Source organism: Tiliqua scincoides, chromosome 9 (assembly GCF_035046505.1).
Source record: "Tiliqua scincoides isolate rTilSci1 chromosome 9, rTilSci1.hap2, whole genome shotgun sequence".
NCBI classification, from domain to species: domain Eukaryota; kingdom Metazoa; phylum Chordata; class Lepidosauria; order Squamata; family Scincidae; genus Tiliqua; species Tiliqua scincoides.
Genome location: NC_089829.1, coordinates 43,217,793 through 43,241,590, shown reverse-complemented (window position 1 = coordinate 43,241,590; position 23,798 = coordinate 43,217,793). Strand labels below are relative to the sequence as shown.

General features: G+C 44.9%; 1 protein-coding gene and 1 pseudogene across 1 annotated transcript in view; one reads left to right on the top strand and one right to left on the bottom strand.

The window, feature by feature from the left end:
* CDH11 (cadherin 11) overlaps positions 1-23,798 on the top strand; it is a 50,473-nt gene that overhangs the window by 12,295 nt on the left and 14,380 nt on the right. The window contains exons 4-9 of the mRNA XM_066637673.1: positions 232-399; positions 8,946-9,133; positions 14,811-15,064; positions 19,393-19,529; positions 20,892-21,013; positions 23,459-23,576. Of these exons, the coding sequence (XP_066493770.1) occupies positions 232-399; positions 8,946-9,133; positions 14,811-15,064; positions 19,393-19,529; positions 20,892-21,013; positions 23,459-23,576 (987 nt within the window). The remainder of the gene's footprint in view (positions 1-231; positions 400-8,945; positions 9,134-14,810; positions 15,065-19,392; positions 19,530-20,891; positions 21,014-23,458; positions 23,577-23,798) is intronic.
* LOC136660718 (5S ribosomal RNA) lies at positions 17,627-17,746 on the bottom strand (annotated as a pseudogene).

The window sequence follows — 23,798 nt, the reverse complement described above, 5'->3', positions numbered from 1 at the left end:
GGCACTGTCCCAGTGCAGGGTCGCGCTGGGCCAGCTCCAGCTTTGGGCCGGTGGTAACGGTCGCAGAGCATCTGGACTGAACCATCAGGATTGGACTCTTAGGCTGCAATTTTATGCATACTTTGCTGGGGTTAACTCCCACTGAGTAAACATGCAAGGGATTGTGCTCTTAGCCATCTATGTGTGTGTGTATGTGTTTTAATTTTCTTTTTTCTTTTCCTTTATTTGTAGGTATCATTAGAACTGCCCTTCCCAACATGGACCGAGAAGCAAAGGAAGAATACCACGTTGTCATACAAGCCAAGGACATGGGAGGGCACATGGGAGGACTCTCAGGGACAACCAAAGTGACAATTACGCTGACTGATGTCAATGACAACCCACCAAAGTTCCCTCAGAGTAAGTCACGAGCTCTCTGGCAAATAACCGAATAGCCTTTGAACGTGCTTCAAGTCTGTGAGCAGGTGAGGCTAGGATCAAAGCCTCGTGGGTTATCAGGTAGGAAGACAAGAGGCCAAAACTGGGATGACTAATGGCCCAATCATAGTGAACCTTCACACTGGTGGAACATGGTTTCCTCTGGTGTAAACTGCTTCATGGCTGTCACAAAGTCTAGACCAGCGCATGGAGAAGAACTCAGTTTGGCAGATCCATTTCTTCAGCGGTATCTGGGTGCCCCTTAAAATTACATCACTTAGAATTAGGTGGTAACTCTCAGAATTAGCAAAAAGTAACATTCTAACTACGTGCCATCTAGCTAAACTTTCAACCACTTCCAATCCAATTCTGTGCATATTTGCTTGAGAGGAAGCACCGTAAAAATCAAAGAGAGCTTCTCAAGGGTGACCTAAGTTCTTTGAACATCTGATGCTAGAGGTTCTTCTATTATCTATCCCCCCCCCCCGGCTCAGTGGCCTGAGATTGCTGTCCAACCACGTCAACTTAGGTGTGAAATGCAAAAAGAGGATAAAGTAGAATAGGTAATGAAGGAGAGAAGATTGCTGTGCTAGAACTATGTGGTAGTGGGGCAGGTCATCTTATGGCACTGATGCAGGTGGGGTGAATGGATGCTCTCACCCTGTCTCCTGCTTCCTGACCATCCACTCACATCCATTGTCAACCAATGTGCTGTGGCACATTGGTGTGCTGTGAATAGTCAGTAGGTGTGTCCATAGGAAGGTTCATAAAAAGAGCCCCGCAGAATCAGGCCAAAGGCCCATCTAGTCCAGCTTCCTGTATCTCATAGTGGCCCACCATATGCTTCAGGGAGCGCGCAAGACAAGACACAGCCTGCTTCCTGGAGCCCTGCCCTGCCTCTGGCAATCTGAGGTAGCCTACCTCTAAAACATACCTCCTGTGACTTGTAACCCGTGATGAACTTTTCCTCCAGAAATTTGTCCAATCCCCTCTTAAAGGCATCTAGGCAAGATGCTGTCACTACTTCCTGTGGCAAGGAGTTCCACAAACTCATTTATTACTAGGGCCAATGGAGGATGAGAGCCACCCCACTGGCAGCACAGTGTGCCTTGTCAATAGTCAAAAAACTGATGGTGTGCCTTGATGTTTTTAGTCCCTTGTCAGTGTGCCATGAGATGAAAAAGACTGAAAAATTACAGATCAACTCAGGTTGCCTTATAAGGATTCGACTGAATGATTAATATATCATTCAGTCAAAAACCTGAATAGGTCCTATGTGTTTGGGATCATAGCACACATGCGTCCCACTTTCTCCCGCTTTGTTCGGCTTATCTCTCTAATCTTACGATTGGGGAAACTAATAAGAAAAAGTGGGGGAAGCGAAGAACATATGAAGGCAGTTGAGGCTTGAAAATGTCATCCAGAGTCACCCTAAGACAGGGGTGCTCAATAGGTGGATCGCAATCTACCGGTAGATTGCGAGGCAAAATGAGTAGATCATGGAGTGCCGACCCCCCCCTTCAGGTGCCTCTGGGAGGAAACGCCGGGAGTAAGGCCCATTGTACTCAATGGGGCTTACTCCCAGGTAAGTGTGGCTAGGATTGCAGCCTCACAGCCTAACCCTAGGCATGTCTAGGAGTAAGTCCTGTTATACTCAGTGGGGCTCAAGGTACACCAACATACATTGTACACATAAATGTTATATGTTATGATGGCGCGAACATTGTAAAAAAAACTCTGGTAGATCTCCGGGCCTTGCTGGGTTTCAAAGTAGCTCTCGAGGCAGAAAAGTGTGAGCACCCCTGCCCTAAGAGACCAGCCCTGCCCTTTTGCCCAAGCCTGCATGGAGGGAACTGCAGCTTAAGACCCAACCTGTCCCTTTCAGTTGTGCTGCTCTGCTTCATCTTTTGAACATGTAAACAAATGGGTGTCAACCAGAGTTCACAGGTCAGAATCAAAAGATAACAAACCCCTAAACAAAGCCCTCTTTTTTTCTTAAAGCAGCAAACGGGATGCATAAAAGCATTAAACTCCTTCCTAGCGATACATGGTGAGTCATTTTCAAAGGCAGGATTAAGACGCAGGGGGAGGTTTCTGGTTCCATGGCTGACTTTCAAAACAGACTGGACGATGATGTTTTAAAAACGTACCCCTGCTGAGATCAATGGCATGTGGTCTAGACTTTGGTGGGAAGTGCTGGAAAATCTGTTAACCGAGACAGTCGTGACTACGCTGGATAAAAGCAATAAAAATGTACTTCAGAGAGAAAAATGCATGCATTGTTACAAGAGGAACCTAAGAGACAATATCTGCCTTCTTCCTGATCTTTTTTTTAAAAATGAATTTATGCACGCTGTGAAAGTGACACGGACTTCGTTCTTAAAAGCAATCTCTGTTTAGATTGCTTTTCAGGGTATTTATGCCAGTGGTATACAACAATTACAAAACTTGTACATCCGTTGTGTTTCACAGGCTTTGCTTTTGGTGTGTGGAGTCTTTGATTTTGGCAGCTTCTGAAGGCTAGTAACTATGAGGCATATTTGCCCCTGGGTACTCCCTGGTGCAAAATGCATGCACAGCACATTCAAAATCAAGTGTAATGCATTTATTTTTCTCTTTACAGTAAATGCAAATGAGAGAGTGACCACCTCACGTGCATACTTTAGGGGAGAGGGAGACCAATACGCACAAATGTGCTTTGTGCTCGATGCTCTGCACATTTGATTTTGCACTTGTCAAAGAATTTTTCTCTTTTAGATTGCTGTAAAAATTACTATATTAAGAGTAACTGTTTTGATTTTTTAATGTATGCCCTGCTGATCTAGATAAAGCTTAACAGAGCAAAGGTAAAAGAGACAGTTCCTTAGTCAGTGGCATAGCTAGAGGGGTGCAAAGCACTAAGTTTTGCAGGCACCTGCTGTGCAAGCGGCCCCTTTCCCTCCCCTTTGGAGCCATTCCAGGTGGTGGGAGTAAAACAAAGGCAGTCTGTGTTCCACCTCCATTTTGCTCTCACTGCCTGGAATGACTCCAAAGGGGAGGTGTAGGGGCCTCTTGCATGATGCATTCAGGCGCCTGCAAAACTCAGTGCTTTGCACCCCCTCTAGCTACACCACTGTACTTAGTAGGGATGAGCAGATTTTCTCAGATCTGCTTCACTGATGTGCTACAATTCAATTCCACTCTGGTTGTTTGACAGCAGGAACTGAAGATTTTGGAATATGGATAACAGATTATACATCAGCAGCCTTGTCCCCTGTTTATGATTAAAAAAAATAAATAGCCAGACAACTATTTCCTTAAGACAAGCATGATTTCAAACAGCCCCAGCATATCTTTTTTATACAGAAGTATATTTGCAATCTGGTACAAATAAAAAACAACATTTAAATAAAATATTATAAAAAAAAACTACTTAAAACATTGATCTTGTGTCTCACAATCGGGGATAGATAGATAGATAGATAGATAGATAGATAGATAGATAGATAGATAGATAGATAGATACGAGAGTCACCCAGAAAGTAATGCACCACATTTTTTATCTTCAGCGATTATTTATTGAACACAATGAAACTTACACACAAGAAAGAATGATGTTTCTTCTACACTCCCTGTTTTTCCACGTAATCTCCATCCAGTTCTATGGCCTTCCTCCAGCGAGACACAAGGGCATGTATGCCCTGTTGGTACCACTCCTTGTTCTGGTCACGAAGCCATTTCTGCACTGTGCGAATCACCTCTTCGTCATCCTCAAAACGTCTTCCGCGAATGGCATCCTTTAATGGCCCAAACAAGTGGAAGTCTGAGGGAGCTAGGTCAGGGCTGTAGGGTGGATGGGGTAACACAGTCCAACCCTGTTTAGTGATGTGTTCCGAAGTCCTCAAACTTGTGTGAGGCCAAGCATTATCATGTTGAATCAAACATTCACCTGGGTCGTTATGGTGCCGAAGTCGCTGGAAGCGCTTCTTGAGTTTGGTTCATGTCTTCACATAAGCTTCAGAATTAATGGTGCTGCCTCTTGGCATCACATCAATGAGTATGACGCCCTCACAGTCCCAAAACACAGTGATATGACCTTACCGGCAGAAGCAGTTGCTCTGAATTTTTTCTTCTGTGGAGATTGAGGATGACGCCATTCCATCGACCGTCGTTTTGTTTCGGGCTCAAAATGGTGAACCCAGATTTCATCACCTGTCACAATCCTGGACAAGAACGCTTCCCCCTCATCTTCAAAATGTTTCAGCAACTCAGAAGAAATGTTTTTTCTGAGAGATTTGTGGTCCACCGTAAGACAGCGTGGAACCCATCGTGCACACACTTTTGAGTAATCAAGAGCACGGATGATTGCATCCACACCTCCTTTGCTGATTGACAGCTTCAGCGCCAACTGCCTAGTCGTTATGCGTCGGTCCTCGCGAATGAGCACATCAGCAAGCTGCGTCTTGTCAGGTGTGACAGCCGTGGATGGCCGCCCCGAACGCTGCAAATCTTGGAGCTCTGCCGAACCGCCTTCTAATGGCCTCACGCTCTGTGCCCAGCGACTAACCATACTTCTGTCGACTGCAGATTCTCCATAAACTGTACACAAACGTTTGTGAATGTTCCCAACAGTTTCTTTCTCCGCAGTGAGAAATTCAATGACGACACGCTGCTTGTAACGTACATCACTTACAGACGCCATTTCGAAACACTGCTGCAGCTACGCTAGCTGTCTGAAGAAACCAAAAATTTGTGTGCGCACTCCTGAAAATTCAAATAATGTATATCTAAAGTTTCGCATTCGTACCATTACTGTAGGCTGAGAAAAAAATGTGGTGCATTACTTTCTGGGCGACCCTCGTAGATAGATAGAAAGATAGATAGGTAGGTAGGTAGGTAGGTAGGTAGGTAGGTAGGTAGGGTTGTATACTGTATAAAATCATGACTTTAGTCAATCATCGTTATTTCTGCAATCCTCTGCACACTTTCCCTGGAAGTAAGTCCCATTGGATTCAATGAGATTTTCTTCAGAGTACACATGCCTAGGATAGCACTGTAAGCTCCACTGATTTTAATGGACTGCCCTCCTGTACATACTTTCTTGAGTGTAAAACCCATTGAAAACAATTTGACTTACTTCAGAGTAAACCTTTGTAAAACTGCCCTGTTAGTCATAACTAACCAACCATAGGATAAAACTCTGTATCCTTAAAATAAAAACCCTAAGTATTAACAAGGTATATCCCATGCGGCTCTACAACATTTTTAAAAATATGCCATTCATGTTGCACAATGGCACATATGAAAAATACAATTAAAATGAATGCATTAAAAGTACAAAAGAAGAGACCCAAGTAGGTTTCTGGTGGGCTGCCATCCTAAACACAGTTACCTAGGGAATAAGCCACACTGAATAAAATGGGACTTATTTCAGAGTATAGGATTCTGCTGCAAGTTGTTTTTTTTAATTCATTTTTTAAATAAAAATAATTTTGCACTGTGTAGTTTGCACTGCTGACACACAAGAAGGAACACTTCCTTTATGTACTTATTAAATTTAGGGCACAATCCTAACCAGGTCTACTCAGAAGTAAGTTATATTTTGTTCAATGGGGCTTACTTTCAGGAAAGAGTGGTTAGGATTGCAGCCTTAGCCACCTTTCAGAAATACACTGTCCAAAGAATATTCATTCATTCATTCATTCATTCATTCAAAATAGATAGCTGGTTAAAGCAGAATAGCTGGTTCAGTCAGCTAAGCATAGTCAGTGAAGTTGAAACTTGATTCAGAAAGGAAACCAGCAGAGGATGATTCTGTAAGCCACTCTCATTCATAGTGATTGCCCCCCTTCAAAAGTGGTCAGGCAAATTACCCCATAATGGCTTCCAGGGAGAGTGTGGCTGAACCTCTAGAAAGTCCCCATCAGCATACACTGAGATTGATCTCTCAGAACCCCGAAAGAGCAAATCTGAACTTTAATTGTGTGGACATGCAAATTGATTCAGGCATTATTATTATTATTATTATTATTATTATTATTATTATTATTATTATTATTATTATTATTATTATTATTATTATTATTATTATTAATAATAATAATAATAATAATAACAACAACAACAACAACAACAACAACAACAACAACAACAACAACAGTATTTATATACCGCTTTTCATTTTTAATAGAGGTTGGAATTGACCAAGTCTCCCATTCAAGTAAGTGACAAAATTCCTGTTGCTAGACTCCACCTCTTCTGCATCTGTAATTACCATAGACTGTAGTCTGTGCGTAAAAAGATGATTGCACATGTCATACCATGTGGCCCACTTTAGAAGAAATCTGGCATGTTGGGGTGAGGGGCTTACAGTTTTCTCAATGAATCTAGACTCATATTCCAGGCAAAAGCCATAAAGTTGGAGAGTTATCCCTGTAGGTGTCTATAGCTGTAATACCTTACTACATTCTTTCCATACAATTTCTGACTTCTGGATAAATGGCCTTGAGTAAATGATCTGAGAGTTGAAGGTCATTCTGTGGCTCATTTTAAATGTAATTTTCTCTGGATTTCTGAATTATCATCTGCAACATGAATTACTGCCTTGCATATCGCAATAAATTCTGCACTTTGACTACATTGTGCTAGGAACTGAAGTTGGGATGCATAACACTGGGAGGACAATTTATTATAGTTTTGTCCACAGATGAATGAGGCTGCAGTCATATCCACCCTTTCATGGGAGTAAATCTCATGGAACACAATGGGACTTTCTTCTGAGTAGATTTGCATAGGATTGGGCTGTGAGATGTGCCCTACCGACTCTCAAAATTATGAGAACTAAACCCTGATTTGAACTAACTCCGTAGTCTTCATACCAAACGCAGGCATGAACAACAGTTTTAGTACACAACACACACGCAGAGAGAGAGAGAGAGAGAGAGAGAGAGAGAGAGAGAGACAGACAGACAGACAGACAGACAGACAGACCCATTTGTTGAACAATTTTGCATCCTGCACAAAGCCCACTTGCCCCATGTCAGTCATGGAAGCAAGGCAGCAAAATTGGCGTAGAAGCATTTGTTATGTTTGCCATTTGGAGTAAGAGTAGTGCTTCCTGCCCTTATTCTGAATTGACTAGGTGGCATTGTGATATCACATGTATTACATGATCCCTGATTGGTTAGGATCATTGGGAAAGGGGGATAGCCAAGATTTCAAATAAAATGGCAGCAGGGCAGAGAATAAGCAATAGCTAGAAACTCTTTAAAAAAATTTAAAAAAATGTCATCCTTTACCAAAGTTTGTGAATGGGGGCATCCTTTGCCTGATCCCCCCCCCCCGGCATGATGCAGGGGACAAGGCTACCAGTTGATTGGTGCCTGAAAGGACATCAGCCTTTCATAAGCAATGCAGCATTTTTTCTAGACTCTCTACTTTTGGATAAATGGTTTCTGTATCAGATGGTATGCTGAAATGTGCCAGCATATCTCTCAATGAACTCCTATGTATTCCAGAGGAGTCTAGATCATGTTCTAGAATGAAGTTTGGATTCCAGGTTACACCCAACATGGCCTTACAATGGCAACATTAGGGTCAACCAGGTAGTGTGCTGGCCAGGAGTCCACACCCATCAGAGCGCCCACCGAGACAGGCTGCTTTCTGAATCTCCTTGTGCTAGTGGCACTGGTGGCATGAGTTGATAAGGAGTCATCAATTTGCATCTCCATGGGAGGTCTGGTATGCTCCCTTTGGCTTAGGAGGAACAGCCGAAGGTAAGCTTGTGGACCAGTGTTTGACCATAGGGGGCTCAGTGCAGGGCTTCTTTCGCTCCTCCAACCACATGGCACCAACACTGCATATTGCTGCATGTTGGCTGCATATTGCTGTTTGCAACAGGCAGGATGTCAATAGAACTATATGAATGAGTGTGCCTAATTCTTCCACATTGAAACCCTTGCTATGATGCTTTTGTGCACGTCACTTAATCCAGTGTTTCTCAGACTGTGGGTGGGAACCACTAGGTGGGTCTCAAGCTCATTTCAGGTCCATTCATTTCAATGTGTATTTTATTTTTAGTATATAGACTCGATGCTACATATTTAAAATTAACTTTTAAGCTTATTGTGAGTTTAATTAACTTAGGGCGCAATCCTAACCCACTTTCCAGCACTGATATAAGGGCAATGCAGCTCTGAGGTAAGGGAACAAACATTCCCTTACTTTGAGGAGGACTCCATGAGTGCCACCCTACTGCAGGATGCAGTACACGTCCCATTGACACAGCTATACCAGTGTTGGAAAGTGGGTTAGGATTTGGGTCTTAATTAATTTATTTATTTGATTTTGTCTTTTGGGGGTGTTAAAAATTTTCTTGCTTGATGATGTCACTTCTGGTTATGACATCATTTCTGGTGGGTCCGACAGTTTTTCATTCTAAAAAGTGGGTCCTGATGCTAAAATGTTTGAGAACGACTGGTTTAAGCCATTGAATATCATATGGATAAAGAACCAAACGGCTCATTTACTAATAAGTGCTCTTTGCCTAGGTGTTTACCAGATGTCGATATCAGAAGCAGCTGTCCCAGGGGAGGAAGCCGGACGAGTGAAAGCCAAAGATCCAGATATCGGGGAAAATGGCTTGGTAACCTACAACATTATTGACGGCGATGGAATAGGGAAGTTTGAAATTACAACAGATTACGAGACTCAGGAAGGGGTTGTGAAGCTTAAGGAGGTAAGCAATGCGATCCTTTCATTCCGGTTAATGTATAATATACTTCATTTCCTTGCCATGCCTCACAGAAAATATAATAGCAATAGATTATCGCTCATGGTGAGAAAATCACAGCAAATGCAGTTTGGGATAATTTGTTTATGAAGCTATGATTAACTTGCAGCATCCCATTTTACTGATATCTGCTTAATGCCTGGAGCCAGAATGGAAGAGAAAAGATTATGAGAAGAAAGCACCGATGCATTGAAGCTCCTTAACATCTTTTTAAAGTGAAGGAAGTACATTATTCCCTTACTGATCTTCCACTTGAGAAATCAACACGGTTGGCTCTTCAAAGCAGATATTGCATATTAACTTGGAAATAAATGATGGGATTGCTTTGGTTACAATCAAGCCTTCATTTTCAAGTTGGCAGTGCGGTGTGAATTTTCCGATAATGTGAAAATTGCAAGGGATTTCTCTTTTTTGTGCCTGCATTTCTGATGAAAACTTAATTTTGTCTGTCAGTAGTCCTTCCAGATACATTCAGTGCTTAGAGAAAGAGAGAGAGAGAGAGAGAGAGAGAGAGAGAGAGAGAGAGAGAGAGAGAGAGAACTTAGGTAGAGCAGCATTATCTAGCCTGCCTAAGCCACTAATCTGATTTCTCCTTGCAAATCAGAAAGAATATTTTCTTTATTATTACACAGCTGATGTCATTGTGGATATCAAAGCAAATGCCTAATGCAGTGGTTTTCACACATTTAGCATTGGGACCCACTTTTTAGAATGAGAATCTGTCAGGACCCACTGGAAGTGATGTCATGACCGGAAGGGACATCATCAAGCAGGAAAATTTTTTAACAATCCTAGGCTGCAATCCTACCCATACTTACCCAGGAGTAAGTCCCATTGTCTATCATTGTTAAAATAATATACATAGTAGCTTGTTAAAAGTACAGGTCTGTAACATTTCCCCAAATGCAGTCACATAGCATGGCAGCATTCATTTTATATTAAAAATAAAATATTGAAGTGAACGGGGACCCACCTGAAATTGGCTTGTGACCCACCTATTGGGCCCTGACCGACGGTTTGAGAAACACTGGCCTCATGGAAAACTCCCGATAAATGTGGCAATACTAAGAACAATGTTTTTATTGGCTAGTTAATATTCCTCTTGGGATAATTCACTTGGACAAAAAAAAAAATTTCAGGCCAGCTTAAGTAAGAACCTGATCCTACTGGTTTAGCCACAGACCCATGTAGTCCATCATTGCTCCCTGATGCACCTGGTGGGTCACTGTGAGATGCAGGAAATGGGACTAGATGGGCCTTTGGCCTGATCCAGTGGGGCTCTTATATTCTTATTCAGTTTCCATCGGTGATCAACCAGCCACCCTGAGAAGCCTACAGGCAGGCGCTGAAGTCATATCTTCCTCTTGCCATTGCTCCCCTTCAGAAACCGAACCTGTTGAATGAGGGATACTGTCAGTGCCAGCTACAAGATTTGAGGTACTCTTGTGCAAGGCATACATCTAAATTCAGCGAACACAAAGAGGAGGAGGAGTAGCAACTGTTACCCTGCACATGCCTGATCTTGTCTGATCTCGGAAGCTAAGCAGGGTCAGGCCTGGTTAGTACTTGGATGGGAGACCGCCTGGGAATACCGGGTGCTGTGGGCTTATACCATGATCTGGGAAGCTAAGCAGGGTCAGGCCTGGTTAGTACTTGGATGGGAGACCACCTGGGAATACCGGGTGCTGTAGGCTTATACCATGATCTGGGAAGCTAAGCAGGATCAGGCCTGGTTAGTACTTGGATGGGAGACCGCCTGGGAATACCGGGTGCTGTAGGCTTATACCATGATCTGGGAAGCTAAGCAGGATCAGGCCTGGTTAGTACTTGGATGGGAGACCGCCTGGGAATACCGGGTGCTGTGGGCTTATACCATGATCTGGGAAGCTAAGCAGGGTCAGGCCTGGTTAGTACTTGGATGGGAGACCACCTGGGAATACCGGGTGCTGTAGGCTTATACCATGATCTCGGAAGCTAAGCAAGGTCAGGCCTGGTTATTACTTGGATGGGAGACCGCCTGGGAATACCGGGTGCTGTAGGCTTATACCATGATCTCAGAAGCTAAGCAGGGTCAGGCCCGGTTAGTACTTGGATGGGAGTCCGCCTGGGAATACCGGGTGCTGTAGGCTTATACCATAGTCTTTCAAGACTGAAGGGTGCCAGTCAACCAAAGAGGAGGAGGCAGTGGCTTCTCGATCAGGCTGCTGCACCCCTTCCTCCTCCTCCTCTGAATGTTCAAAAATCATCCTTCTTGTGGTGCCCCCCTTCCAGTGGCGCCCAGGGCCTGTGCCGTGCCATACCTCTCATACCCTAGGTATACAACTGCCACATACTACATGGTTTCCCATCTCTTTCATTTCATATCACAACAGCTCATTGTGGGGCAACAAAAGTGTTGTTTTCATTTGCAGAGAGCCTCCAGCCCTTAACCAGGAAGACATGCAGGGGGTTATATTGTGCCACCTCTTATGCGCTTTCATGTCCCACGCCAAGTGAAAATGGTGGCACTTAGGTCCTTTACTGCTTTTGAGGCCGTAGAAAATATCTGACCACCGCTGCCACCCTAAATCTGTTCTCCTATACTGTCTATAAAAAAGGAATACAGTAAAAGATTCTAGTATTTGCCTACAAGTACTAATCACTTGGCATCTTTCTTGTTGAAAGAATGGGCATCCTCACCCCTCTGTTCCTTAAAGCTCAGCACATGACCTGAACAGCCACCTTCCTCCAGCGAATCTACCTGTCAATTAAGATCGAGAAGGGAGACTCCAATGTTTGAAAGGGAAGGCTCAATGAAAGCCTCCATAATGCAGAATTTTCTGCTTCATACATACTGGGCAGTTGCCCCTCTCCTTGTCACGATTCCAGGAGAAGTTGAAGAGCTGGGTCTCCAAGTTGCTTTGCTTTGTTAGTCTACCCCATAATTTTGTCCTAAATACTGCTTTTTGTTTTAGGGTGTTTTTCTGTACTAATGTGTTTTCTGCATTATTTTAAGCTCCCCCCCCCCCCGGAGCATGACATTTAAGTAAAATGTTGTATTTATTATTAGTAGTATTATAAGTGTCACTTTTTTTTGCATATGTGAACAACTTCATATTTCTTAATGATCGTAAGATAGTCTTAATGATCATCTTTCTTTATCTTAGCATCATACTTAATGCATATTATAAGGGACTGGATCAGGTAATCTTTCCTCCCTCCAGACCCACTCCATACCTTGAATGTATGCATGATCATAGATTGGGGTTGCCAAGCTTGCTTAACATAAGAGCCACGTACAATAAACTTCAGGTGTTTGAGAGCCACAAGAGAGATGTTTAGCAGCTGCAATATTTTTGAAACATTTAAATTATTAATTATTATTATTAACACTATTTATATACCGCTTTTCAACTAAAAGTTCACAAAGCGGTTTACAGAGAAAAATCAAATAACTAAATGGCTCCCTGTCCCAAAAGGGCTCACAATCTAAAATGATGCAAATGAATACCAGCAGACAGCCACTAGAACAGACACTGCTGGGGTGAGGTGGGCCAATTACTCTCCCCCTGCTAAATAAAAGAGGAGCGCCCACTTGAAAAAGTGCCTCTTACCCAATTAGCAGGGGTTGTTAAATTCTTAAATATATTTACTCACCATGAACATTAAGCATCTTAGCCCAATTGACTCTCAGTCAGTGACGTAGCTAGCCACCCTGGAGCCCAGGGCTGAGTTAAAAAATGATGCTTCCCCTACATCATACCTGGAAGTAACATCACTTCTTTTAACATTGAAAAATAAAAAAAAATCTGCCTCCTCCCCTCACTGCAGTTCCCCTCCTGCTTGCCCCCCAAGAGGTTCGAGTGGGGATTGGAATTAATGGCTACTCACTCCCCTAGCTCCACTGCCTTCCCTACCCAAGCCCCCTCCTGCTTGCTCCCAAGCCCCTCAGATGCCCTCCCAAGCCCCCGGAACAAGGTTGAGCCAGTGATCAGACTGCAATCCCAACTGCCCTTCATGCAAAGAGTGCCGTTTTTTTTCCTGCACTTTTTGCAAGAGGTGTGAGTGATGATTGCTGGGGCGGGGGGGGTGCAATTGCATGGGCAGCCAGCTAGACTGTTGCCCCTAAGCAGGCTGCAGCCTAGTGCAATTGCTATCTTAGCACCCCCTCTAGCTACGCCACTGCTCTCAGATTATACCTGGTCAATAAATATAAACTTGACATTTTTTAAAAAAATTACCTTTTATATTAATTGTGATGCAAGAAGTGCGATACAAGGACATTTGCAAGAGGGATCTGAAGGCCTTAGGAGTGGACCTCAACAAGTGGGAAACCCTGGCCTCTGAGCGGCCCGCTTGGAGGCAGGCTGTGCAGCATGGCCTTTCCCAGTTTGAAGAGACACTTGGCCAACAGTCTGAGGCTAAGAGGCAAAGAAGGAAGGCCCATAGCCAGGGAGACAGGCCAGGGACAGACTGCACTTGCTCCCAGTGTGGAAGGGATTGACACTCCCGAATTGGCCTTTTCAGCCACACTAGACGCTGTTCCAGAACCACCTTTCAGAGCGCGATACCATAGTCTTTCGAGACTGAAGGTTGCCAACTAGATGCAAGAAGGAGCTCAACCAACATATTTCCAAGAGTTGCACATTATCCCGATCGCCTAATTAAAAGGGTGATCGGAGTTTGTTTGGCCTGGCCTGGGACACGAGAGTCCCTCCCCAATGGGGAGTGGAAGGGGGCTGGGTCTGGCAGCTACGGCAGGCCTTTTAAAGGGCACGGGACCCAGCCCCTCTTCCTCCTTTGGACGTGGGCACCGTGGGAATACCCGCCCGCCTGCCCTAGAGGCAGTCTGAGTCTAACAGGTCGCTGTTTGGGGCCGGGTAGGAATTTTTTGCTGCCTGCCAAGATTGGCCGATGGGCAGGCAGTTTTTTCGCCTACCCCAGACTGTCACGGGCCAGGGGGTTGCACCCCCCCTGTTTTCAGCTGCCATTGGTCACTTTAAGAGGGTAGGTGGTGCGGGTTAGGAGGTGTGAATGGGACTCTGGGCATGCGCCTTCAGGCGGCATAGGCAGGGCAGAACCCTATTTCGGTCTTCAGGGACTCAGCGGCACGAGGACGTAGACGGAGCCCTGGCCGGGACCGCGGGGCACACCTCAGAGGCTCAGCGGCTCGAGGTGGCACAGTCCGCGGTCTGGCTGCCTTCCCCTTAAGGGAACAGACATGGATGAGATGCGCCGCCCAGCAGCGGGGCATGACTTGGAGTCAGGTGCATGCCCGCCTGGGGGCAGAGGTTTCTGGTACTGCCTAGAGGTCCCGACCCGCACCACAGGGGCTTTCGCTGCCTCGGATGCTGCAGGTCTCAGCCTCCTCTCCTCTTGTTAATGTGAAATAAAGTGGCCCTTTCTCCCATATCTGTTGTCTCGAGTGTTCATTGGACAGTGCGGAAACAATCTATCATAGAGCCACATGTGGATCATGAGCCACAGTTTGGCCACTCCGTCACAGATCATGCGCATCTCGGCTACTGCCCTCACACTGGTGTGAAATGGGCCTGATTCCATAACCATGAGGCTGGGGAAGGGGGGCATTTGAACAAAGCCGATCTGTCTTGGAGATGATGTGCCATGTTCCTCTTCCTTTCAGCATGTCGATTTTGAAAAGAAGAGAGCCTACAGTCTGAAGGTGGAAGCAGCGAATATTCACATTGACCCAAAGTTCATCAGCAATGGACCGTTCAAGGACACGGTGACTGTGAAGATTAGTGTGGAGGATGCTGATGAACCACCCATATTTGTACCAGCAACGTATGTTCTTGACGTGGAAGAGAATGCGGGCCCAGGTGCTGCGGTTGGGAGAGTACATGCCCAAGACCCGGATGCGAAGAACAGCCCTATAAGGTTGGTGTCATTCATCTAAGTTCCCCAAACTGGAAGATGGGTTCAAGTGATAAAGCAAAGAATTTTCTCTGACAAGTGAATTACACATCTCTGGATCTGGGACAGTTTTGAGACTGTTTGTCACATTTTTATGTCTCTCTTCCTCCAAGGAGCTCAGGGGAGTGTGCAGAATTCCTCCCCTCCTTTTTCCTCACAACAATTTTGTGAGGTAGGTGAGGCTGAGAGAGAGTTCACAAACAGCTCACAAACCACTACACCATCCTGGTTTGCGGGACTAGAATTGTTAAGACTAGAATTGTTAACTTCTAGAAACTAAGAATTAGCATTCATTCTGCAAAAGGAACGCTTGCCTTGCCAACCTTTTTCAAGACCTGGAATGCGTCATCAGGCGTAAATAGGGATGCTCTACTGGACATCATGTCAGGGACATGCGGTGGGTGGGGAGGCAGGTGAGGCAGAGCCTCCCCACCGGAGTCCTTTGAGAAGCACCACTGCCACCATGTGAGGCGCCCAGGCACCCACAACCCACGTGCTTTGTGCATGGGTTTGGGGTGCCTGGGCGCCTCATATGGTGGCAGCGGTGCTTCTCAAAGGACTCCAGTGGAGAGGTTCTGCCTCACCTGCCTCAACTGCCTCCCCACCCACCGCATGTCCCTGCATCATGTATATACGTAGTTGGAGTTTCAGAAAGTTCTGGACAGAGTCCCTGTTGAAAAGCTTTGGACTGAAAGACACACATCAAGATTGAAAACACAGTGGTGTTTGTGGTTCTCCTAACTATTTATTTGTTCTTTCAGCCACCCCTTTTCTCTTTTCAAACAAACAAGGAAAAAGAACTACCATCTTCACTCACACATTGGTCAGGTCATGTTTAATGAAGTGCAATGCAGCTCGGCTCTCTTTGAAATTGGGCTGGGCAAATCATGCTATCCCCCCCCCAAACACACACACACACACACACACCAGAATATAGATCATTCTTTCCCAAGCTGTTTTCTGAAATTCAGACTCTGTAGCACTCCAGATTACACAACTGGGATAATGTTCATCAATGTTCCATATGCGAAGAGCTCTGGCATATGTAGTTATCAGGACACCTGACAATCCTAAGGTGTCTATGTAGGATTGGGCTGCTGGCACTACTCTGTTCCACTGTTATAATCCCTTCTGAACAGGACTGGGCTGTGAGCCACAGGATTTCAACACCTCTCAGACCCCATTCCTTCCTGTGACTTGCACATTGATTGTATGTGCTCTGAGATGTGCAGTTAATGAAGTAGCAATTTTCTCAATAAGCTGCCAAACTGTCAAGCATATTGTTTTGCAGATTGAGCTGACACTCGTCCCCACTCCTGACTGTCACTAAGTTTAAGTATGTGTGACTAAAGCACTCACAGATTTTATTCCTGCCTCCATTTCCCCTTCCCTCTGTCTGTTACAAATAGTCTTACATCAGTATCTAGACTACAAGCCTCTTGGGGCAGAGAACTGTCTTTGCATTCTATGTAAAATGCCATATGCATTGATCATGTTATAGAAGCAATAAATAAGTATGATAAAATATCTGTCTTTCTAAAGGGAAATGATATATCTAAATATAATTCTTTTTCACATAAGATATTTAAGGATGGAATGACCCTCATAGGATGCCCAGGGCTGCTACTGAAAATATCACACAAACACCCCACCAAGTTCTCACTCGTCCTGTCAACAGAAATAACACTTGCCCCATGATGTGATGTTATCACACTGTTCATTTCCTTCTCCTACAGTGACAGTGATGTGGAGTAGAGGACAAGGAAACACACAGTTCAAGGATATCACTAGCCATGATAGTTTGCTGCACCATAAAACATCAGAGAGTACAGGTGTCCCCCATATGTGGGGATCACTTATCCACGGTTCTCTCTGGGCCCCCTGGACCCATTACCTTTTTTTTTCTTTATTGGCAGTGGTAACTCACAGTGTCTTGCTTAACAAGGGGACAGTTTCTTGCTTACCTGCATGCTCGAGGGAGGGGGCTAAGTGAATGTTAACAGGAAGCAGAAAGCGGTTTCTCTTTTAAGCAAGAAAATGTGTCCTTCCACTGCTAGTAAAGAAAAATGGAAGTAATGGTGTGGGGGTGTGGAGTATTGTACTTTAGGGTTCCCCCATATCCATGGTTTTCATATTAGTGGGAGCAGGGTAATGGAACCCCTGCAGATATGGGAGGGATGTCTGTGCTGCAGGACCTTAAAAACTTTTATGTCAGCATAAGCTTTTGCAGATGAGAGTGGAGGTATTTAGCAGATAGGTCAAAGAACCAGAAGTAGGTCACCACCTGACCTTACATGGCCAGCATTTTGTTGAGAGGCTGAAGCCTGCAATTCATATACAGTATTCAGTGCAAGGGCTCCTAGATGACATCGGTCTTGTCAGAAACTATGGCTTTGGTGGGATTGCTTTAGTCAAACACCCCAGTCTTTAATGGGTCCCTCAATTCAGCTCCCCAAGACCATGGTTCTTTCTCTGCTCTGCAGATAAATTGGTTGGCAACCTTCAGTCTCGAAAGACTATGGTATAAGCCTACAGCACCCGGTATTCCCAGGCGGTCTCCCATCCAAGTACTAACCAGGCCTGACCCTGCTTAGCTTCCAAGATCAGTCGAGATCGGGCATGTGCAGGGTAACAGTTACTGCAGATAAATTTTTTTTCCCCCACATTTTTTATACCGCCCTTCCTCCAAAGAGCTCAGGGCGGTGTACACAACTGCTCCCGTCCTTCTTGTCCTCACAACAACCCTGTGAGGTAGGTGAGGCTGAGAGAAAGTGACTGGCCCAAGGTCACCCAGGAAGCTTCGTGGCTAAGGGGGGATTTGAACCTGGATCGTCCAGGTCTAAGTCCACCACCCAAACCACTACACCAACCTGGCTCTTTTTATTATCTCCCTTCAATTCCCCTATACCTTACAAAATGGAACATTGTCGCCATACCATTGTCTTCTCTTCACCTCCTTCCAAGAAGGAAGGAAGGGACAGAACAATGCTGAGTGGATAAAAAGAGGAAAAAGCAGGGAAGGAGAAACCATAGCACCTTGGTTGTGCATTGGCCTGCCTCTCTAACCCTTGATGGTGGCGTCACCATGCAGTGGTGTCACTAGGGTTTGTGTTAACCGGTGCGGGAGGCCAGAGTGCCACCCCTATGATGGACCTCCTCCCGTGAAGTGGGCAGGGCAACACCCTGGACAGTGGGCATGGTGATGTATCGTTCCCACCCCTGCTGGCTTTTTGGCTATAACTTTTGATAGAATAGAGATATTTCAATGTGGCTTGTTTCATTGCATTATGCATGAAATTACTCATCCGATGATATATAACATGATTATATTATTCAAAACTACCAAGATTTAAAAAATTTTGGCCAGTAGTGTCACACCCCCCCCCCCCGTGCACGTCACCTGGTGTGGCCCGCACCCCTACACCTCCCTAGTGATGCCACTAGTCCCATGTTTCTGGTTGGAGCTTGAAGTGGGTCCCAGTTTTTAACAAGTTGAAGGCCAGTGGACTACAGCTCATCAGCAGATGCAAGTGAAATCTAGTCCAGGGGTGTCAAATCCATTTCATACACAGTCCGAATAGCATTCGTGATGCTTGCCGAGGATCAGAAGTGATATCATTAGGCAGGAAGTGGTGTCATTAACAGGTGATAACAAAAAATAAGCACTTTTTCTCATGTAGGAACTCATTAGCTACAAATGGCAGAAGAGAAAGTATGCAAATCATGATCATATTTCAAGATATGGGAGTGCCCAATTTTCATGTGGGCTGTCCTTTCAGCGCTGCTCAGCGGCTGAGAGCCTGAGGGCCGAATAAAAAGCTTCAGCGGACCGTATCCAGCCCCCGGGCCTTATGTTTAACACCCCTGCTCTAGTCCATGAAACTTATACTGAAATAAATTTGCTAGTATTTAAGATGCTACAAGATAAATATAATGTCTTTGACTACAAGACTTTTTTTGCTGATTATTGTTAAACATTATGGGGGGTTGAGAGAACACTCAACAGAAGATGCCATTATCAGTGGACTTAAGAAATGTGTCTTAATGCAAAAAGCACGTATGGAACAGTGGTGCTCGTAAGTGCGTATGGAGGCATTAGGACAAAATGGAAATCTACTTCCATTAGGAAGTGATTTTGTCTAATTAATATTTCCATCTTGCTAACCATGCTGCCGCAAAAAAAAACAACCCTATTTCTAAAGTAATATGCAACACGTTGTTTGGGCGACTGTAAATGAACGGAGGCCGTGGAATGACTCTCCTCTAATTACTTCATTTGCATCCCTTTTTAGATACATAATTGATCGTCACACTGACCTTGACCGATATTTCAGTATCAATGCAGAAGATGGTTCAATTACCACCACAAAGAGCTTGGATCGGGAAGAAATGGCTTGGCATAATATCTCAGTAGTGGCATCAGAAGTCCGTAAGTATATAGCTGAAAATGACAGGGCTTTTAAAAAGAATTATTTTAGAAACTTTGCAGTCTCCGTATTGTGTAAGAGAGTCGTCTTCGGGTTGGCAAAAGCTGGGACCCATCTCAAACCTCCAACCCCTTACCTATGGGGTAAGAGGGGAAGGTGAGTAAGCAGCTGTCCTGCCATGGTTCCTCTTACTCTTCTTCTCCCAGCTATTCAGTGGTGCACTGAGATTGCTGTTCTGCTCCTTATTTCCTTCCAGACCTAATGGCAGAAAAAGCAGAGAGTGGAGTGGCAACCTTGTATGCTCAGTTTTGAAAAGCAAAGAAAGCACCCTATGTGCTTCCACAAGCTATATATCAATCCCAGGCAGGTTCTCTAGCTGTTATCCATCCTTGCCAAGTGACTCCCCCACACTCCCCCGCCCTCTCACAGCAGCTTGTCAGCAGCTTCTGGTCTCCCATCCAGAGACACAACCTGAGCAGATTCAGCTTAGCTGCATTAGGCAGAGTGACAGCTCAATCTCTGGATCACACCTCTTGCTGAGTGGAAGACCAAAAGGTTGGGGGGGGGGGAGGCTGAGCCAAAGCAATTCCTCCACAGCAATAGTCCCTGATGGGGTTGAACTCACTTAAGACCCCTAACCCTAACTGAATGTATGAATGGTAGGCCTGAACACTCCCCCCAAAAAACCGATGCGACCCATCTGAGATTGTATCATGACCCACATCTAGTTTCAACCCACCTGTTGAAGATGTCTGGTAAAAAAATTTGGTACTCTGAAAGGCAACACATGGGATGCAATTCAAACTTATGGGCTCTGAGCCAATATTTGCTTTATTTATACATGATGAGTTCCTTGCCCCAGCGTTAGGAATCCAGGATATTTATTTGTGCTTTTGGAAATCTTTTTCCTCCAAGTCTATCAGATACAGTGGTGGACGTCCCCATGCCTGGGGCAAAGGTCTGCGATGGTGCCTTCCCTCCACAAGCTGCCACCACCCCATGCACAAATCTCTCTCCCCCCCCCCCCCCACTCACCTGGAGTAAAACAGACCCTCACACAGCTCCAGAACCAACCGGGGAAGCTGTATGAATCTTCCCTCTGGTCTTAAACTGTGCTTCCAACAAACTAGAAGCACAGTTTCTGACCACATCGGGAGCCTCAGTAAGGTTTCCACGTGGTCCTAGAGACATGCCAGGTTCTGCCCCCAGGGCACTTGCCCCTTTCAGATAATGGCAGGTCCGCTGCTGCTCAGATATGCCTCCAAAGACTCTGCCTTTCACTGATGTTTTCTAAATGATCAATGCCTGGGTCACTTCTCCATCCATGTCCCAACCTTTACACAGCCTGTCCTTTTCTGTTATAGATAATCGACATCAGGAAGCCAAGGTACCAGTAGCAATCAGGGTCCTGGATGTAAATGACAATGCTCCTAAATTTGCAGCGTCGTACGAAGCAACTGTTTGTGAAAAACAACAGGCCAACAAGGTAAAGTTTGCCATATGTGTCTGATTTAGTGACAGCACCGTTTTATCCCAGAGAACTGTGCCCCCACCATATGAGTCCTGGTCATTGGCATCCCTAGACATTCGCATCCAGTTCTTTTGCATCATGGACATTTGATTTTGGGCCCCCCCAAAAATCTACTGATTCCAATATCCATAGATTTCTGTATCTGTGGATAATGTGGATAACACATATGTAATGAGGACTACCCTATAGTTTGTTGCCCATTTATAGTGGGATGCAAATAACCAGGATCAACCAAAAAACAAAACATAAAAACAACCACTGCACAGCAATTTCCAGGGACACCAATAACAGTGACTGGGGCACAAATGTCCAGGACACAAGTACCCTTGTGCCATCTGATTTCTGGTGGGAGAGAGGGATAGGAATAATGTAAAATTTATTTACAAAAAGTTGCCAAGAATACTGGGCATTGCCTTTACTTTGGGATGTAACAGTTGGCTCAAGTGTTTTGCAATTTGTCAAGACCGAGGTCATAGTGCATATAACATTTTAACACTGCATGACTGCTTTGGAAACAGTGTGATTATAAACTCCCAATGAGATATCAAAATACTGGAGAATCTAGAGGTGTCATGTCTAAGCACCAATGAAATCAATGAGACAAGTTCAGTCTAACAACTCAAGTCCCACTGATTTCATTGAAACGAAGTCATAACGAACTTTCTTTAGAAATACCCATTATTCATGTGTTTTTTTTTACATGTTTGAATGCAATCCTTTGGCATCCTTACACCTGTTGATGCTGTTGATTGGGCCCTCTGCAGATAAGAGACAGGATGACCAAATACAATGGAGGACAGAATGCCAGTACCTTAAACCATTGTATAGAAGAAAGAATTTTGGCAGGTGCAGCTCAACATGGAAGGGTTAAAAAATCTGCACCTGCCAGAATTCCCTCTTCTATACAATGGTTAAAGGTATAGGCACTCTGTTGTCTATTGTATTTGATCACCATGGATCCAAAGGATCTCCTCTATGGAGAACTCGTGCAAGGAAAGCGCCCTACAGGTAGACCACAGCTGCGATACAAGGACATCTGCAAGAGGGATCTGAAGGCCTTAGGAGTGGACCTCAACAAGTGGGAAACCCTGGCCTCTGAGCGGCCCGCTTGGAGGCAGGCTGTGCAGCATGGCCTTTCCCAGTTTGAAGAGACACTTGGCCAACAGTCTGAGGCAAAGAGGCAAAGAAGGAAGGCCCATAGCCAGGGAGACAGACCAGGGACAGACTGCACTTGCTCCCATTGTGGAAGGGATTATCACTCAAAAATTGGCCTTTCCAGCCACACTAGACGCTGTTCCAGAACCACCTTTCAGAGCGCGATACCATAGTCTTTCGAGACTGAAGGTTGCCAACAACCATGGAAAGAGCTCATCTGCTTCCAGGCATGAGGTGGTCCTGCCATGGAGGTCCATCATGGCTACTTACAGTGTGCCCCGTGAACAGTGGCATAGCTAAGGGAGTGCAGAAGGTAGCAATTGCACCAGGCAACAAACTTTGGGGGGCAACTCTGGTGACCAAAATTGTGAAAACATTGGTATTTTGAATAATGCCATCATGTTATACACCACTTGCTGCAGAATTTAATGCAGAATGCAATGAAACAAACTGCCTCAAAATATCTCTATTTTTTTCCCAAAAGCTATAGCCAAATAACCAGAAAATAAAACACAACTGCATTATGTAACAAAAACTGGATTTTCTTAACTCAAAACTGACCAATGAGACCGATTATTCTGAGAGCCAAGTAGTTGTTGTTATGATACAGCAGGGAACCAATAAGGGGGAGCCTGGGGGGAGGCAGTAGATCAAGTGGGTGGCGAGCTGCTGAGAACGTGAATTTTCCCCCATTTTCATTTTTTAAAAGCCCAGGCGTGACGTCAATTCCAGGGCATCATTTTGAGCTCAGCACCAGGCTACATTATCATTAGCTACTCCATTACCCATGAAATTCCTGTTCCAAGCTCTGCCTGTGTGGCAATGTCAGTGTGATGATGGGAAGAAAGCTTTCCATGTGGCATCGACCATATACATGAATTCACAAAGTCGTGCATAAATATGTGGCCGTCCAAGCAGAGAACATTAAAAATATTAGCATTCAACGTGGTGTCCATTTTCATTCAGATGGCCATCCGTTAGGTAATATTGCTGTTTAGAGTTTGACAGCACAGAGGTGTCTCCTATAATGCTGCTGATATATTCCTGTGAACATTTGCCTCCATTTTGCTCCCCCCACTCGGAATGGCTCCAAAGGGGAGGGGCCACTTGAACACCGCGGTGATGCTCCCTGCCAAACTTAGTGCTTTGCACCCCTCTAGCTACGCCACCGACTGCAAGTCCTGGCCTTTGAAGGCTTGCAGATATGCTTGCATTCAAATGCTTACAAGTGCCTTCTTTTTACAGCTCCTTCTCACGATTGCTGCAGAGGACAAGGATGATGCGGCCAATGGCCCAAGATTTATCTTTGGACTGCCTCCTGAAATGATGCAGAAGCCTAATTTTACTCTCCGAGACAACCGAGGTTTGTACCGAGATTCACTGTAACCAGATGGAAGCAAAATTAATTACTGTGATTATCACGTCCTGCAGCAGTGCTTTTGTTTAGCTGGGGCTGGCTGGCTGGCTGGGGGCTGAAAGCTCTGCAAAGATGCAGAAAATGCAACAGGTGACCAGACCAATTCCTTTAGAGCGTCTTCACCCTATTCATCCTGATAAGTTTGTGCATTCCCCTGGGGGCTGGGGA